Source organism: Lontra canadensis, unplaced genomic scaffold (assembly GCF_010015895.1).
Source record: "Lontra canadensis isolate GAN:19392208 unplaced genomic scaffold, GSC_riverotter_1.0 scaffold29, whole genome shotgun sequence".
Classification (NCBI taxonomy): domain Eukaryota; kingdom Metazoa; phylum Chordata; class Mammalia; order Carnivora; family Mustelidae; genus Lontra; species Lontra canadensis.
This window is the reverse complement of record NW_022631023.1, coordinates 5,274,910-5,294,019: the sequence shown is the minus strand read 5'-3', so window position 1 is coordinate 5,294,019 and position 19,110 is coordinate 5,274,910. Positions and strand designations below refer to the sequence as shown.

Sequence of the window (19,110 nt, the reverse complement as noted above, 5' to 3'; positions counted from 1 at the left end):
AGGTGGGAATGAGGTTTGAAAGTGCAGCTCAAGGAACTGATAAATTTGACACAGCCTCCAGTCAGCAGAATAATAAATTGTAACCTTGGCTTTTGTGCCTGTTGTTGAATTTAGTCTCATTATAAAGGGACAATAGAAAGGCTTTCCAAAAAGCTTATCAAATATTCAATAATAGTAATACAGTCATCTAGAGTGGACAAAACAAAGTTTGTGGATGTTTGGTCTTGCATTGACTTAAAAAATGACTCATACCTAAAGTTATAAAATCATTTTAGTCTAAATAGCATTTTAATACTATGCTGCTTCAGTTAATTGTGATCTCTCAATTGTTCTGATGGATCCAGGCAACAATGTCATAACAAAATTTCAAACTTTTTTTAAAAATTGAATCTAACAAGAGGAACAACAAGACATCAAAAAAGAAACTCCATCAGAATCCTAGAGGAGAATATAGGCAGTAACCACTTTGACATTGGCCACAGCAACTTCTTTCAAGATGTGTCTCCAAAGGCAAAGGGAACAAAAGCAAAAATGAACTTTTGGGACATCATCAAGATCAAAAGCTTCTGCACAGCAAAGGAAACAGTCAACAAAACAAAGAGGCAAATGACAGTACAGACAAAGGGCTGATATCCAGGATCTATAAAGAACACCTCAAACTCAACACACACAAAACAGACAATCATGTCAATGATCTCCAATGAAGACATACAAATGGCTAGCAGACACATGAAAAAATGTTCATCATCACTAGCCATCAGGGAGATTCAAATCAAAACCACATTGAGATACCACCTTACACCAGTTAGAATGGCCAAAATTAACAAGAGAGTACACAACGTGGGTTGGAGAGGATGTGGAGAAAGGGGAACCCTCCTACAATCTTGGTGACAATGCAAGTTGGTGCAGCCACTTTGGAAAACAGTGTGGAGATTCCTTAAGAAATTAAAAATAGAGCTTCCCTATGACCCTGCAATTGCACTGCCGGGTATTTACCCCAAAGATACAGATGGAGTGAAAAGAAGGGCCATTTTCACCCCAATGTTCATAGTAGCAATGGCCATAGTCACCCAGCTGTGGAAAGAACCAAGATGCCCTTCAATGGACGAATGGATAAGGAAGATGTGGTCCATATACTCTATGGAGTATTATGCTTCCATCAGAAAAGATGAATACCCAACTTTTGTATCAACATGAATAGGACTGGAAGAGATTATGCTAAGTGAAGTAAGTCAAGTAGAGAGAGTCAATCATCATATGGTTTCGCTTATTTGTGGAGCATAAGAAATAATATGGAGGACATGGGTAGATGGAGAGGAGAAGCGAGTTGGGGGAAATTGGATGGGGAGACGAACCATGAGAGACTATGGACATGAAAAACAATCTAAGGGTTTTGGAGGTGAGGGGGCTGGGGGATGGCTGAGCCTGGTGGTGGGTATTATGGAGGGCATGTATTGCATGGAGTACTGGGTGTGGTGCACAAATAATGAATTCTGGAACACTGAAAAGTAATTTAAAAAATAAATAAAAATTAAAAAAAAAGAAACTCAAACCTTTAATTAATTCAAAGCTTGTACAAGTAAGACCATCATTTCTCCCAGGAGCTACTGTATGAAAGGGAAGATGGCCACCGATGGAAGCATGGCATACGTAACTGGGTGATACCCAAATGAGGCAGATACTTCCCAGGGTGTCTGTGGCCACCGAAGAAAAGTAAACAAAAGAGGGAAGGAGTAGAGGAGCCAACAGCTCATCTGGAGACTACACTGGAGTCGCCATGAGAATCCTAACAACAGCATCAACAAGGCAACAACAGAAACAACAACTGCTAACCATTTTACCCAAATTATGCTACACACATCTTACACCAAGGTCATGCCCATTTTACAGATGGGGCAACTGAAGCCCACCAAGGTTAAACAACATGCCCAGAGGCACATTTTCTTCTTTCCTGTGTTCCTCTGCCTTGGGCTTAACGGCCACAAAGAGCTTATGTTTTTATCCTATGTTTTTCTGCATTTGCCTTGCAAATAAATGCCAACAACAAGAAATGCTTGAAATAAAAACACCCACAAATAACAGCTCATCTTCTCCCTGAGGAGGTAGAGAGAATGAGAATAAATGAAGCCATCATTCTTTATTGTATGCTGGCATGAATTTCGACTCAGTTTGGAAGATTAGTTGCTGGATAGACAATTCTTATTTTATATATTTTTATGCATTTATAAGGCTCATTTCAGCTGGGCTATATGCCATAAACCCCAAAGGAATTGCAGTAATTTAAAAGCAAAGATAAATTTTTGAAATAGGACTAGTAGAATGGTTCAGAAAATGGGAAAAAGGGAAATAGAACTGGATTCAACAAGAATGGATAGGCTGGTCTGCAAAGGAAAGTCTATAGGCAGCTCTTTCAGAGTGAAGAGGAAGAGTCTTCAGATGAGAAAAACCACTGGCTGCTGTGGTTGGATTCAGCAGACAGACCTGCCTATTTGTCCTCTACAATGGTTTGCAGATACCTTGTTTTTTTAAAAACATATTTATTTATTTAACAGAGATCACAAGTAGGCAGAGAGGCAGGCAGAGAGAGAGGAGGAAGCAGGGTCCCCGCTGAGCAGAAAGCCCAATGCGGGGCTCGATCCCAGGACCCTGGGATCACGACCTGAGCCAAGGGCAGAGGCTTTAACCCACTGAGCCACCGAGGTGCCCAGATATCTTACCCAACACTTGAAAACTGTGGCTCCTCATAGGAAACCAAGATTTCTGGCTTCTCTTGAGAAAGTCACTCATCCTGGCCCCCCTTTTTCACTTGAGATGAGTCGTCAGGAACATGCTGGAGTCTCTCCCCTTTAGACAGTCTGTGAACTCAAACTGTCTATCATGAATCCCCTTCTCCATGCTCCCCATCCTCTTCATTTATGCACATGATCTGCCAGGCCCTGGAGGCCTTAGAACTCAGAGCTGCCACCTACATGCCCAGTCCACTCTCACATGCTCAAGGCAAAGAACGAACAGTAGCTGACCAAACCCCAGCCAGTCATTGTCATTTTGGGTAGCTTGATGAAACCAAGGCCCAAGCACTAGCCCACCAGTAAGATCTCTCTCCTCAAAAATCCTCAGAACAACAGCTTTTTAAAACTCAAGCTCTTATGTTTGAGCCTCCTCTCATCAAGTGATGGGGACTCTCTCCAACCTGAGCTACCTGGGCTCTTTGATTGCTTAAACAACAGAATATGACAGAAGCGATGTATCACTTTCCCAGCCCAACCTTAAGAGACCAGCTATTTCTACTGTTTGTCTATTGGGACCCCTGCTTTAGAACTGAGCTTCCATGATATGAAGAAGCTGGAGACACACTAGGGAGAAACCCACCTGGGGAAGACACGACCAGCACCAGGCTGCCGGGTGAGGGAGGTGTCTGGAAGGGCTCATCCAGACCCAAGTGAGCGTTCCCAGTGACACAGCTGGGCAGCTGTTCCCTCCAAGCCCTGACTACATTTCAGATTTGTAGACAAAGTAAGTGACTGTAGCTGTTGGCAACCCATAAGCTTTGGGGTGGTTCATTACACAGCAACCTGTAAGCAGAGCCCTGTGTCCAAACACTAGGACGGGCTTTCATAGCGGACGGGTGTGAATCAGGAAGACATGTCTCCTCCCCAGTGGTCCGTGCACTGCTTTGCTCACCTGGCCGATGTGCCTTTGGAACCGCCATGTTCATCACTCGACCTCCATCCTGAGGTTTGGGGGGAGATGCAGTGAACCTGCAGATCCCCGATTCTGAAGGGGTGCTGGAGGTCAGACTGTCTGTGTACTCGTTTGTCCCTGCCGTCAACTGCTCCGATGATGTGTCTGATATGAAGCATTCTGTGATGGTGAACTTGGCGTGCCTCAGTTGCTCTTCCATCTTGGCGTGCTCATAGGCCCTGGCCAGTTCTTCATACGTGGAGGAGGCACTTTCTGTAGAGACCATGCTGCTTCGTGCTCGATCTGCCGTGTGAAAGCGAGAGAACAAGACGGGTCAATTATGGCCTATGGGCACACCCACTGGACGGACGTCGCTAGCTTGTGGCTGCTTTTCCCGGATCCTTGTACCACCTGGCTGGGGTCCTGGGGAGGTCTTTGGCTGAGAACTGCCTTTGTCACTATGGGGCCTGCTCTGTGTGCCTTGGTAAATTGCGCTCATGGAACTTGGTTTCAGCTGAAATTTTCCCAGCCTGGGACACTGCCGTCAATCACCAATGCTTAAAAAGTTCTGTGTTTCAGGGTATCTGAGTGGCTCTGTCAGTTAGGTGCCTGCCTTTGGCTCAGGTCATGATTTTAGGGTCCCGGGAATGAGTCCCACATCAGGTTCCCTGCTCAGCGGGGAGTCTGCTTCTTGCTCTCCCTCTGTCCCTGCTTGTGCTCTCTCACCCTCTCTCTGTCAAATAAATAAATAAATAAATAATCTTTAAAAAATTCTGCATTTCGTTAAAATAATTGGGAACATGGTGTACACGGATGGCAGTGTCCACCCCCTGCTCTGAATTGTGAATCAGCCTATTCCATAGAGACTTTAATTGACGTGAATGATTTGAGCTCTGCTGTTAGGCTCCTCCAGCCCCAGACTGGCAAGGAGGACGTGATGGTGTTTGGAAATGAAGCCTGTGACAGTGCACAAAACTGGCCAGTAGGAAGAACGGACCCTGGTCCCTCAGACTCTTCCTTTGTGACCACCACCCTTTATGGGGCCCATAGAGCCATCAGGACCAAAGGAGGAGTGTCTTGGTCAGAGGAATCTCTATTTTACACACTAAAAAGTTTTGAATCACCTCTGTGGAACTCTGAGACTCTTCTGAGAGAAATAACAGCCATAAAAATAAATGTACAGGGTAACACTCCACCTTTGGAACACTATTTTTAAAGTATATCAGCCAGAACAAAAGAAAATGAGTATGAAAATTTCCTACAGCTATTAGGTTTAGATAGAATTTCTTTTCAAAAGTTAAGGTAGGGGGTGGGACAAGCCGGTGCTATTCTTAGGCCCTGTCTTCTCTCTGAAATGAAATCTTGGTGGTTGATGGCACAGACTGGATGACTTACCTTATAATCAGCCCCTGTTTAATTGTCAAAAGGATCAGCCTATGTTCCCTATAGAGGGTGCTCTGACCTTGCCATGAAATTTCAAGTGAAGCCTCTTAAACCCAGAGATGGTAGTGGGTCATGTGTGCCCTCAGAGTATAATCAGGAATTATTGCAATCGTGTGGGTGAAAACTTTAAAGTGTCTGTGTGTCTCAGTGGGGTAGGAACTGAAAGGGAGAGAAGACCATGAGTCTGAGATTCAGGACACCTGCAAAACAGATGCCTTTCGAGTTTGCTTTGCAGAAATCACTGGGCCCTGGGTGTCATCAATGCTGCCTGGTTGTACTGGTACCTGTTACATAAATGGCCTAACAATTTGAAAGTGACCTTGAAGGGGCATAAGTAGTAGCCTCTGAAGCCCATCTGTGGGCCATGCTCATCTGCAGGGTTGCGGAGGAGGTGTGCAGACTCCTACCTGTGTCTTGTGAGGGGCTGACACTGTAGCTGTCACTCTCCTTGTCCATTGATCCTGCAGCCCTGGGCGTCGGCAGCCTCCAGTCTGTGGTGAGGGTGTGTGCTGAAATGGTGGGGTGGGGTCTGTTGAGGGTCCACTGGCTGGCATACCGGTTTCTTGCTGTAGGTCCTGCCTTTGCATTCCTCCTGGTGGTGGGATCTGCGAAGAGCCAAGAATACCGTATTTCTTAGTGTCTAGGAGTATGCTCAGTCATGAGCAAAGTGTTGAGAGTGGTTCTCTCCAGCCAGCTCTAAGAAACCCCTGCAGGACTCTTGCCTTCAGGAAGCCTCCCCTGACTGCCCCTGTCCAGAGAATTCATTTCCTTTCTCTTATGGACTGAAACATTGATGTGAAATGTAAACATTCTAAAAAGTCCTGTGGGAGAGAAAACATTAGATCTGGACTCAGGAGTTATGGACTCAAACTTTCCTCTCAGTCCTTAGTGTTTTTCTGGCTCAACACACATCACCCAAACTTCTAGAGAATAAGCACCATCTTCCATGTTTGGCCAAATATACTCCAACATGGCCTCTTTTTTATAGTTCTCATACCTTAAGGGGTTGTTATGGGTTGAATCATGTCTCCTTAAAAGATATGTCCACATCCTAATCCCTAGGACCTCAGAATGTGACCTTATTTGGAAATAGGGTCACAGCAGATGTCATTAGTTACGATAAAGTCAGACTGGAGTAGGGTAGCCTTCAATCTAACAGAACTAGTGTCCTTCTAAAAACAGGACACAGACACTCAGAGGGAAGACAGCCATGGAACAAGGGAGGCAGAGATTGAGGTGCTGGGGTGGTAAGCCAAGGAATGTCAAAGGTTGTCCACAGCGATCACCAGAAACTAGGCAGAGGTGAGGAAGGACCCTTCTCTACAGGTTTCAGAAAAAGCATAACTCTGCTGACATCTTGCACTTGGATTTCTGGGCCCCAGAACAGTGAGACAATAAATTTCTGTTCTTTTAAGCCACCCTGGTTTGTGGTATGTTGTTACAGCAGCTGTAGGAAACAATATAGTTTTATCGTGGTTTTGCACTTATTGCCTTGAGTAGGACTGTTTTACTCATCAACTAAATTGCAACTTCCCAGATGAGAAGAATGACACCTTCCCCTTAGTCCTTTGCATATGGTAACATCTTTTTAAGAGAATTGTCTGAACTTTGTCCAAGACATGGGACGTTCAATGCGGAGCACACACAGTTAAACGGTATCTGGATTTTGTAACTGCCACCCTCAAAAGCACAGAGATTTATATATATAGAGGCAGGTGACTTATGGGTTTCATTTTCTCTTAAGCTGGAACCAAAGACAGCAGGCCAATGTCCTTGACAGAGTTCTTAGTTCAGGTCTTTGGCTGGACACTAGAGTGGACCACAACACAACAAAGCGTCTGTCTTTTCTGGAACTTTGTGGAATAAAGGAAAGTTTTCGTTACTTGGAGTGATTTTTTTTCTTGGACTCCTGAAGCCTGAAGGCCACATAAGGTCCTAGATGGAACAGTTTCCACGACTGAATTCTCTGCTTCTCAAAAAGGAATCTTATGCAGTTATGTTTCAAGATGGCCTGGCCATCTCTCAAGACCACAGTCAATATTGACTAGTCAGCCCTTAATGGAGCAGGACCAAAAGATCAACACTGAGATGGAAAACCTTTAGCATTGGGACAGTGACTTACTAATATGCCTTCGTGGACCTGGAGGTCTCTCTGGGGCAGGGGTAAGGGTGTTCATCCTTGGGTCCATTCACAGAGCCTACAATAATCTCCGGCACACAGAATCCCCTGGATGAACCCACAGAGCCCAAGATCATTTTGTGGGTGAGGCAGTGGAGGCAGAGAGAAATGAAACAGCTATTAAGTGGTAAATAGGGAGCCCAGGACAGCATGGGTTGGCTCAGTGATTGCCCAGCACTTGACCACAAATATGCCCACCCTGGACATCTAAGTGTCTAATACAGTGTTCCCGTGACAGTGCCTCCTTTGTAATGCCAGTTTGGATCACGGGATGCAGACACTTAGAAGTGGTAAAAGGACTTTCCTTTTAAAGGGAGGATTTTCCTCTTTGCGAATTCTAGTTATTGGACTTAGAATCTAATCCGTCATTCTACAGTGCTGGAGAGAAGCATTAAGATGGCAACCAAATCAATATATTTTAAGATTTCCTGGGTCATCAAAATGCTTCATCTCAGTGCATATTCTTTGGGGCATTGATTTTAAGCCAGGTTTCATCCCTTCCTTGCAAAATTCCACAGAAGAATTTATTGGAAGAGATATATCTATATCTATATCTATATCTATATCTATATCTATATCTATAGATATAGATATAGATATATATATTTTGCCTTGATTAGAATGTAAATGTGTTAGGCTTGAGCGCCAGGCTCTCTGGACAGCAAGGTATGAATGATAATTGTGCTTCTCCACTGAAATGCTGAGAGAGAGGTCCTCAAAGAGATAGAAAAGTATTCTCATGGGTAGAAGGCTAAGTATCTTCCAGGTACAAGGGACTTCCCAAGGAGAGCTTCAATAAATGGAGCTTGTTATTTAAATGCTAATGAAACTTTTTCAAAAAATTACCTGTCCCTTACGTAAGATTTGAGGATTCTCATTTTTTTAAAAAAATTTTTTTGAAGGTTCTCACTTTTATTCTTTAAGTTTCTTGCAACTACAGCCATGGATCAGACTTACTCCTATCACGGATGCTTGGGTAGTGGGGTGGGTGGGTATCCATTTGATCTTCCCACTTTAAGGACGCTATTTTCTCAAACCCCCAAACTCCCTCCTGTGTTTCCTCCCACTGACCTGCCCACCCATAGTGGGGCAGGACTCTAGCCCCTTTCTCACTGAGATCACCCTGTGTGGAAAATTCCATGGTCACGTTGTACATGCCAACCTCTATTCAAAGCCGGAACTCTTTTCAAGTTAATTTTGTTCATTATCCTTTTTTTTTTTTTTCTAGATGAGGACAGTTTTATCAGTGGCCTGATAATGCTGGAAATATAGGTCATGATATTACTTTCCCTAAACCACAGGCTGCAATTCTGTTCTGCTCTAAGCAACCATCCTAGAGGCAAAATTATCTCAGTAGGTAGAATATTGGGGTGGTTGACACACTTTTTTTTTTTTTTAATAATCAGGTTTTGGGAGCTGTTTTGTACCTGAGTTGAGCTCTTTGGTTTGGTAGCTCCTAAGATAGCAGCAAAAGTAAAAATCCGACTTGGCATCTACTTGGTAGTCTCCTTTGTAGACCCTACCAGGTAATCTACTAAGGAAATGTTGACATTTACTGCCCCTGCATGGAAAGAATTTTATTTGGTTTCCTACCATCCTGATACAAATGCAACTTAGTGATGAGCCATCATGCTTGCTAAACAGCCGACAAATTAGAAGGTTAGTGACACAAATAACTCTTGGCCTTTCAAGACTGGGTCTGAACCTACATTAAGCTTTTCTGCCCAGTGAATCAAATTATTTTAATCATCCTGAATTTGGGATAAGAGAGGATTTTGTGGCTAATAGGGTTATAAAACATGTCATGTGTAGTGTGATCTGGGTATTAACCTGCTTTTATTCTCTGGCATTTGCTGTCCTATCTTGTAGGGGCTGTGGCCTCCACTGCACGTGGTGATGATGCGGTGGGGCCTGAGCATTCCCATCGCATAAGGAACAAATATTTACCAAAGGTTCTTTATATACGGGATTTCCTGGCCTATATCAGGTATTTTCCCGTAGTATGGTGTTGAATACAGTTCTGGGTGATAGAGTGTGCATTGGCTTTCAAAGACTCAGTGAAAAAAGAGTCGATGCACACCTGGACCTCTCCCTACTTCTATATGCAAATCTGCTCAGTCCCCAGATGTCCCCTAAGAAGCACTCGCCCCACTGAGCAGCAACACAGAGCGGCTGAGTTAGGTTGCCTGCCTTTGACCCAGTTTCACTACTCGCTGGTGGTGAGCTTCTCAGATGTGCCCACTTCCCTCATCTCGGAGAGCGGACTTATCACCTCACCCACCCACAGGGCTGTTGCGACACATGGAGGGGGGAGCTCAATAGATCTCGGGGCCTGGCCTGATTCCTAGGTGACAAACACTTGGAAAGGGTTGGAGCACATCCTGCTTATTGGGAAGAGGGTGGGAGGAGATTTGGTGCATTGATCAGGAAGGCTAGAAACTCCATTTAGAGAGGGTTTGGTAGAAAAAATACACTCATTAAAGCATCAGAACAAGGGGAGCCTGGGCGGCTCACGGGTGAAGCGTCAGCCTTTGGCCCATGTCATGATCTCAGAGTCCTGGGATCAAACCCCCCAGCCCCCGCTGGGGTTCAGTGGGAAGTCTGCTTCTCCCTCTCCTGCTCCCCCTGCTCATGATCTTTCTCTTTCTCTCTAATAAGTAAATAAAATCCTAAAAAAATCAAGACCAGATGCTGGAGAGTTCCCATGCTTCAGCTGAGGGGTAGAGCTGTTAAGGACAGGCGTGCTTCCTAGTCATTCCCAATCTAGCCCTCTTTGCATCAAGGGTGCTTGTACATGCTCTTGTTCCAGATGGGTGGGTGGTGACAAAGGGATGACTTCCATGTAAATATGACCTCAAAACCCAGATCAAGTCTAACACGTTTCACTTCATATGTCTTTGTACCCTTGCACAATTTGTTTGTGCCCAAGAAAGTTGATTCAAGTTCTCCTGTGATGATCTCATTGGTCGTCTTCATGGACTGTGCTGGGAGACCCTGTGTTCATACCTGCAGCCTCCAATCGGCTGGCTCCAGACCTCCAGCCTATCAGATGTCTTACGAAATGGAGAACAGAGAGGCCAAGTGGACTGTCTGCGTACTGTCTAAAAGGTTAAACATCCTTTCTTTTCCATCCCTTTTACTCTGATTTCAGAACTTGAGAGTGGACTGATGTTTAAGTATGTTTACTGAGTGCCTACTGTGTGTCAGACCCTGTAGCTGGAGCTGGGGGTGGGGGACACAGACACAGACACCAAGAGACGCCCCTCTTTGTCCTGTACCCTAACCCACAGGGACAGACAGGGACACAAACAGAGCTGCAGACACAGCCAAGATCTCTGTTTCCTCTCGTTGAAGAGTTAAATAGCCCATTGTTGGGATTTATCCCAACCTCATAATGAATCTTTGTTGCAAGTTGGGAAAACTAAAAAAAATTAATGCCTAGAAACATAGCTTCTATGATGAAGTCATGAGAGTGTGCAAACAACATATCGTAGATGCTCTTCTTTAAACTAGAGAGCCCCGACCTCGACGACGCTGTCCTAGCATCATTAGAACAGAGTAATAATACCGCCTGCCACTGAGGAAGCAGACTCTAGATCCTTCTCTGCACATGCGCCCAGCTGTGGTATGGAGAACCAATCACACGGGACCGAGAGGACAGGTGGCCCCACATGGGCACCATGACAGACTCGGGGGCTCAGGGTGCAAGCGGAGGGCTGGGGGTCATCTGCGGGGGTGGGGGGTGGACCCCCCACTGTTTCCACTTCTAAATGAAAAATGGGATTTCTTAGTCCCGCCTCATGTGGTTCTGGGAGGAATATTTAAGGAAAAACTGATCCCAAAGATTGTTTATTCATAGAGAATGTTGTGCAGACGTTATTAAAGGAATAGCTCTGATGTTGTTGGTAGGTTGGTTGGTTGGTTTAGACTAGACACTGAGGCATGCGTTTGAGGAGCTCTGCCCAATGTCTGTAAACACTGCGGGATGAGATCCATCCCAAAGGAAGGAAGCAGCGTTCTGGAAGTTGGGGTTGCTTCAAGGTGACGGGGTCATCAGGCTGAGCCCCATGCAGAGCTTCCCAGCTCTCCCAGTATGACAAGCAAACTCCCGAGGTTGGCCCAGGAGGCCTGGCGACCAGGCCAGCTCTCTCTCTGGCTCCTCCCCTCCCCCTCCCCTGTGGCTCACTGCATTCCTGGACACCTCTGCCCCAACAGGCCTTAGGAGCTTTTCCCTCCCATTCCCTCTGCCTGGCAGGCTGCCTCCTGGCCATGACTGAGATTTTCTCCTCAATGGCAGGCTCCCCAGACTCGTGTTCAAAGCCGCCTCTCCCATCCTCTCCCACACACACCCCCAACTCACTATCTCACTGTCTCTTCCTCATATCCTGTTTTTCCCTAGTTCTCTCAGGTAAATGAAAAATGATGGTGTTCTTTGTTTGCGTCTGACTCCTGTGCTAAGATGAAGTGAATGTCTCTTTTGGTCTCACGACCAAAGTCCCCATCACCTGGCCATATGTCAAGTAAAATCTTAGTAAGTAATTCTGGGTCTGAATGTACGCATCCTTGCAGCTCCCCAGCTATGCTTCTGGGGTGACAGGTCTGAGAGACGCGGACATGCTGCCCATGTGCCTCCAGCCTTCCACTTGCCTCTTGCTGGTTCTAGTTTCTGCTTAGGACTGACATTCACATCTCTGCTGGTACTTTAAATGTCCTTGAGTCAGTATGTCCATTAGTCAGGTGGGGGTGTGATCATGCAGCTGGGAGGTTCCCAGTGCTTTGGTATAAGTTCCCTCTCCTCTATCACGGCTGGCCTCTGTCAGCTCTGCCAGTCCAACATTGAAGGGGAGGTGGGAACACTTCCTCGTTTTTCCCGGCAGAAAGAAGTCAAGTGCTGTGAGTGTGGCAAGCTTGAGAGTTCCTGTCCCATGGCATTAAAGGCCAGGGACACACACAGGTCTAACACTTGGGGAAGTATTTCTCTGAGAGGGCTCTGGACAATCAGCCTCAGAATCTCCCAGAATGTCCTTTACAATGCAGACTCCTGGGCCCAGTGGGTCAGAACCTCTGGGGATGGAGCCTTGGAATGGGGTTTTGAACAGACATCCTGTGTGATCCTGATGCATTTAAGAGTCTGGGAACCACTACCTGGGCACCTGTCCTATTTCCTCTGCCTCTTTCCTATTTTCCTGCTAATGTCTCCATCAGCTTCTATGCTGCCTGGCCATGAACCTCTGAGGTCATGAATTCATCCATTTTAGTCCCCCTGGGTCTGTAGTCTTTCCCCCACTGCACAGCAATCAGTGGCTCAGAAACCCATCTGGGCAGCCTCCTGAAGTGTCCAGACCCTGGACCAGGCAAATGATGATAGGGAAGCCAGTAGCTGGAGAGAATGCCAGGGACCATGAAGCAGTTCCTAAGGTCAAGGATCTTGCTCCTACTCCCTTGCAAAGTTAACTCTCCCTCATGCCCTGTTCCAGTCTTCAGGGTGTGCGAATGTCATTAGGGAAAGAAGGGGGAGAGGTTAGACAAAAGAGGAAATAAAAGATATCTTTAGCATGTTCTTGAGGACAATTTTTCAAATGAATTTCAGTAACACTTCAAACCATTTTCAAATTAAAATGTTATTAGGAACCAACTGGTTTCCTTCATGGTGCTTGATGCATTTCACAAATGCCTTTCGAGTCGGAACTTATGAAAAGCAGTTTTTAACATCGTAATATTTATTTTTCTAATTATAACACTCTGAGAATGTAACTTTTTACAGGGCGATTAGAAATTTAAAAGCTAGACATCAAAGCTTTCAAAGAGATAATAATCGGGACATCGATTTCTCAGTCTTTAAAGAGATTTAGAAACAATTTCAATTATGAAGGAGTAAGAATGTCTAATTAATAAGCTCTGGATACATATTAAGAGATTTAATTTCATTGCAGTAATTAATTCCCATATATTATGGATGCAGATATTAATAACTAAGTCAAACATAATCCCCGGATTAGCCAAGACTACAATTTTTCTCAAAAAGCATGTGCAGGAGGAAAGCATAAGGTCCAAGGACAGACCCACAGCTCAATCTTGGCTTCACTCTGCATTGTGTATACAACTTTGGGCTGTTCACCTAACTTCTTTGAGGATCCATTTTTTTTTTTACCTGTAAAACAGAGGCTATCATATCTATTCATATCCATTATAAGTAGGTACCTTGCAGGGCTGCCTTACAGATAACGTACAGGACATGACCTTTTAATCCTAATCCTGGCACAGAGTACATACTCACTAATGTTAATTACCTTCCTGTTTTCTAGTGTCATCCAAATTAAAAAAAAATTTACCTCGACCTGGAATTTCTAGCACTTTCATAGTAAATCACTACCAAGGGTTATTAGGTTCAACTGACACAGTTTGGATACCAGCTCAGATCGGACAGTAAAAACGCACTGTCCCAGTGAAAGCTACTATCATATGTATTTATTTCTGAGACACGGGACCAGTGAGCCCCACCTCCATCTGACGGGGATAGAGCGTCAATGTCTTGTTGGCATTGCCAGCACACACACACGGTCTGCGCCGTCTGACCACTTACTCGTTCCTGGCCGCGCGTCCGAAACGTCCACCAGGGGCCCGGTGGCTTGCGACACTGACTGGTAATGTACCGTGTGTGTCACCGTCAGGGACTTCTGCTTTGCCGCCTCCCCAAAGTCAGCATCCGTTAACAGGACCGTGGAGCGATCGTCTGCAGAACGGCAGGGACACAGGAAGCCAGACACGTTTACCCCCTTTCCACGTCTCCCTCGCCTTCCCTCCCCAGGCCCTTGTGTTATCGCTCATTACAACAACAGTTACAACCTCGGCTAAAAGAGCAAAAACAAGTAAAAATGCAAGTGCTGCGTTAGAATCGCTGCAGAATACTGAAAGGAGGTTATCTGTAGGGGTTGGCTTTCTGAGCGTGGACATGAGAGAGGCATGCACCAGAGAGGGCCTTCTCACGAAGCGAACACTGATTTGGGGAGGCTTCTTGTTGCTGCTGACTGTTTAACAGAGTTCGGGAATTCTGTGTTTGGCAAAGCCTCAGATGGAGCTGTCAGCAGAGAAGTGGGCACCACCCCATGTTGGGGCTCCATTGCAAGTCGGCTCTGTTTGCAGGCTTAGAAGAACCCCACCACAGTTGTCTACACTCGAGGGGCTCTAATGCCGGCCAGGGTTTGGGGTTGGGGGAGTGGAGGGGAAGAGAAGGGCTCTTCTTTCAAGTTTATTGATTCCTCTATTTGAGAGAGTCTGAGGTACGTTCCCTTCCTTCCCACCTCTTCTGAGCTTTAATTACTCTGGAACGTCCTTTAATTAACTTCTTGAAATGACTCACTTGTCAGGTTTCCAAGCCCAGTTGGCTTCCTAAGGTTAGGGAAGCAGGATACTGGGTTCAGATGGATTGGGAGCACTTTAGTGCATGGAAAGGAAGGAGTTGGTTGAGCTGTGTGTCATTATTTGGTTGTCTCCAGATTTTCATTACTTTGTTGCGATACTTTCCACACTTTCTTAAGAGCTCTTTTACTCCAAGGGATGCTTCCGTTAGGATATGTGGATATATTCATACATTTTCAAGCACTGTAGCCCAGGATGTTGTTCATATGAGTTTATCAGTCAGCTGGGACCACGCTGCGGCGTGCCTTGACACAGGAATAGTGATGTGAAAGTCATAAACAACACAGTTAGACTTCTGTGCCCAAAAAAGGCCCTGAACAGAATGAACCTTACAAAATCCAATTACTCAGGCTCTGGCAGGAGAGGAAAGCCTCTTGAAGTTAGAACAAAATTTTTTGGCAGGAAGACAGAGGAGAGACTGCCAAGGTGTTTGCTGGCATCCCAGCGTGGGATGCGGCGTGGGCTCCTACTGCAGTAGGAGCCACGGCTCTGCGCAGGGGGTCACGCCGCAGCCTTCCCCTGGTCCCCACACTGGGCAGGCTTTCTCCAGAAACAGGTTCTGACCATTGGACCTGACAGTAGAAGCCCAACATCTACATTCGTTTTTCACTAATAATACTGACGTGTTCTGGTTTCCGACACGTAGCCCTGCAGAGAGCACTCCTGATTATCTGTGGAACTAGGGTACAAACTCTTAATGGGAAACTTCAGGTTCCTGTCAGTGTGTGAGGCTAACCTTTCCTTCTGGCTAGAAATTAATGGCACTCTCCTTTTGGATTCTTGTAGTCACAGACCAGAGTGTTTTAAAGCATCACATTTTTACTTCCCAATAATTAGAAAATGCCATCGACCAAATGTCAAGCATCACCGGGAGGTCAATGATTCTTGGTGATCAATGATCCTGTAAATAACAGGACACATTTCAGGTGGAGGGCAGTGACTATGGACAGAATGATGGTCAGACTTTTCTCTAGCTAGCAATGACTACCTATTTCAACCACTGTGGGGACAAGGGTTAACAAGTCTGATGAGGAACCTTTACCAAATGTTGTAACTATATTATAAGGTCAAAGGAATTATATTTTGATTTTTGAACTGGTGTTTCAAAGGAAATTTTGGTTTTCATGCCCAAACTATTGAGTTCAATAAGAGAGATTCCAGCCATACTCCTGAAAGATGAAGATGGTCAGGAACAAAGCATGGTGCTTTGTCTTGACGTGAGCTAGTGAATAAAATCTTGTATATTTAGGATGATTAGTGAGCACTCAGACAACATGGGTAGTATTCAACTGAATTTGGTTGACTGAGGGCCATCCAGGGCTTGACCAACCTTCTTCAAGGGCTCTTATGCCTGGGCCAAACTTAAAGCCAGCAAGAGCAGCTCAGGCCTTAGGATTTAGGAACCTTTAAGGTGAGATGTCTCTGCTGTTCTATTAAAACATAATCATGCAGGAAGTGGGCAAGGAGTGATGGAGATGTTCTGCCAATCTGGCCATTTACTACTGTTTTCCTGGCAGGAGGCTTCTAGCATAGGTGCCAGGAGTTGGGTAGTTTTAGCCAAACCACAGGATAGGGTTGCCCTGGGACCAAGTGCCAGCAAACACCTTCCAGAACAAACACAGAGTGAAGTTTCAAAAGGGCCAGATAGGGCAACCTGTCTCAGAGTCTGTTTCCATGGATACTGGAAAGCTGAGTGATATTTCTAAGGTGAGGGCTTCTGGGAAGTAGCTTATTGATACAGAATCAGGTGGTGACAGTCACAGGAGGCTAAGCTGGTGGCTGGGTGGGTGTCCTGCCCTGGTTCTGCATAATCTCTCAATGCCCCAGTTACAAAGTAGTATCTTTTTCCTACATTGATTGATTGGGTGGGTTAAATGAAATGATGCACATAAAGTGCTTATAAAATAGATGACATTAGAGAGCCCTAAGCAAACGTTAGCTGTTCTTCTGATCATTATTGCAATGGGAATACAAAATCTCTGATTCTGGAATGAATACATCTGTGGCAGAAGGCAATGTGGAATGGCAGATTTTGAATGGGGAGGGCTGGAAGGAGTCAGGACAGTGGGGTTCTGGGAGAACCAGACATGGAAGTCCTCCAAGTGAAACACAGATCTGGGTGTTTCCCAAAGCACTGCCAAGGAACCCATTCCAGGGTGTCTGCAGGGTGCTGGGGGATGATGAAGAGGTGGCTCATGCAAAGACACTTTTATGTTAAATGCTAAGTAGAGTTTACATGTTTTCTTGGATGAAGGTCTTATTGGAGCTGAAGAAGGCACTGAGTGGATTTCCAGAGGGGGCTTAGCGTGTGGTCCTTCTAGGTTTATTTGATTACAGGTGTTTGTTCTTTGGAGGATCGCCAATAGTGTCTCCAGGAAAGACCCAACATGGATCAAGGTTGGGGAACTCCTGTTTCAGGTGACCTCTGAGCTACATGTGAGTTAATTTCCCCTCCACATTTGCTGGTATTTATTATTATCCTCAATAACAGTCATCTCCCTTCTACCTTTGCTCATGTAGCTCTCAAGATGTTCCCATAACTCCTGGGGTTTGGGCTGAGAAGGCATGGCTGTAGCAGACACATTGTGTGAAGCCATGAACAAGGTCCCTTACCAATGGTCTCCATTGTGTCTCTCTCTTCAATCAAAAGCTGAGCCCTGGGTATGTCAATGTGCATCCTCAAGGTCTGCTGTTGCTTGCTCAAGGTGTCCGAAGTCCGGGTATTCTTACTGGGGATAAAATAAAGGGGATTTATGAACAAACGCAGTTCAGACTTACATGATGCCTGTAGGTGCTTATATATCAACTAGGTTTACCATTGCATTATTTGGATACCTTGTGGGAAGGGGAGGGGGAAAAAAAGCAAGGAAGGAAAAGGGGGAAAGGAGAAGGAAAAAATATTTTTCCTTCTTTCAAATGTGAACCTTCAACAGTCAGCTGCGAGATTCAAAGAATGAAAACTGTCAATAGAAATTGGTTCCATTTTGATAGAACTTTTGGAATTTCCCCTTTCTCATGTAACGCTAAGTAAAACAAACAAGAAAAATGGTGATTTTTAAACCAGCAACACTTCCATTTATCAGACATGAGATGTTCCAGTGGTGGCAAGGGAGAAAGCATGTGTGCTGGCTGCTCGTTGGGTGGGGTTTCTATTAATGGATTTGTATTTACATCTGGTGTCATTTTATTTTTGTTCCAGTGACAAATCTTAAACAGTGTTAACTTCCCTGACACTAGTTTATCCTAACTCATATCACATTTTAGAATTAAAAACAAAACCCAACTACTGTAAGAATTTGTGTACTAGAAAATTACTCTCAGATTGAGCTGTCTTCTAGGAGTAAATGAAAATAAGTGGTAAAATGGTATGGGATAATCAAATTCAGTCAAATCCTACAGAAAAAAAATAATAATCTGCATGTTTCACAAAAACACACAAAAAATTAATAAAGGCTTTAATTAGAAATCTGCATCACAGGAGGGATTGTGCAGTCTTTACAGAGTTGTAAGGATTGAGAAGATTTCAAAATAATGTAGAGCTGACCCTTGAAGAACACAGGTTTGAACTGAAGGGGCCCATGTACATGTGGATTTTTCTCCATAAACACAGGCTGGTACTGTAATATTTTCTCTCCCTTATGGTTTTCCTAGTAACATTTTTTCTTTAGCTTATTTTATTGTAAGAATGCATTATATAATACATAGAGTACGCAAAACATGTGTTAACTGAGTGTTCATGTAATGGGTCAGGCTTCTGGTCAACAGTAGGCTACTAGCAGTTAAGTTTTGGGGAAATTGAGAGTTATGTGTGGATTTTCAACTGTATGTGGGGGTCAGCACCCATAATGCCTGCATCATCCAAGGGTCACCTGTATATTCAAACAACTTCTAAGGACCAACGATCATTCAAAATAATTCATTGATGCGATAAATTATGGCATCCATAAATCCAGCCAAAATCAACTTTGAGAACGATTTCTACTTCACTCAATGATTTACCTCTCCATTAGTTACTTTTAATAGAAAATGATAAGAGGGTATCCATACTACGTCTGAAATGTTTTTCTTCTCAACTAAGTGTTCACCAGGAGTCCTGGATCCTTTCTTGTTGACGACGACTCACCTACCTCTGAACCCTGTAGCTGAAGGAATGTTAATAATCTGAAGGTCAAGTTCACACAAGAACCCCTGTAGACATTTGTATGTTGAAGGCTGGGGTGATATTCTGAATGTTTTGTAATGGCCCTTCCCTCATTTGAGTATAAACAAAACAACCTACAGAAACGATGGCTTCTGAAAGGTGCTTTCATTCCTACTTAGGACTTGATCTTGAACCAGATTTCTTGCTCTGCAAAAGAGTAACTGGGTTATGTAGCTAGCACATGCTA

The 19,110-nt window shown here is 44.7% G+C and overlaps 1 protein-coding gene across 1 annotated transcript in view; it reads right to left on the bottom strand.

Annotated features, from left to right (window-relative positions):
- DSCAM (DS cell adhesion molecule) overlaps positions 1-19,110 on the bottom strand; it is a 655,321-nt gene that overhangs the window by 11,138 nt on the left and 625,073 nt on the right. The window contains exons 29-32 of the mRNA XM_032865305.1: positions 17,336-17,451; positions 13,887-14,036; positions 5,532-5,729; positions 3,682-3,984 (exon numbers count right to left, since the gene is read on the bottom strand). Of these exons, the coding sequence (XP_032721196.1) occupies positions 3,682-3,984; positions 5,532-5,729; positions 13,887-14,036; positions 17,336-17,451 (767 nt within the window). The remainder of the gene's footprint in view (positions 1-3,681; positions 3,985-5,531; positions 5,730-13,886; positions 14,037-17,335; positions 17,452-19,110) is intronic.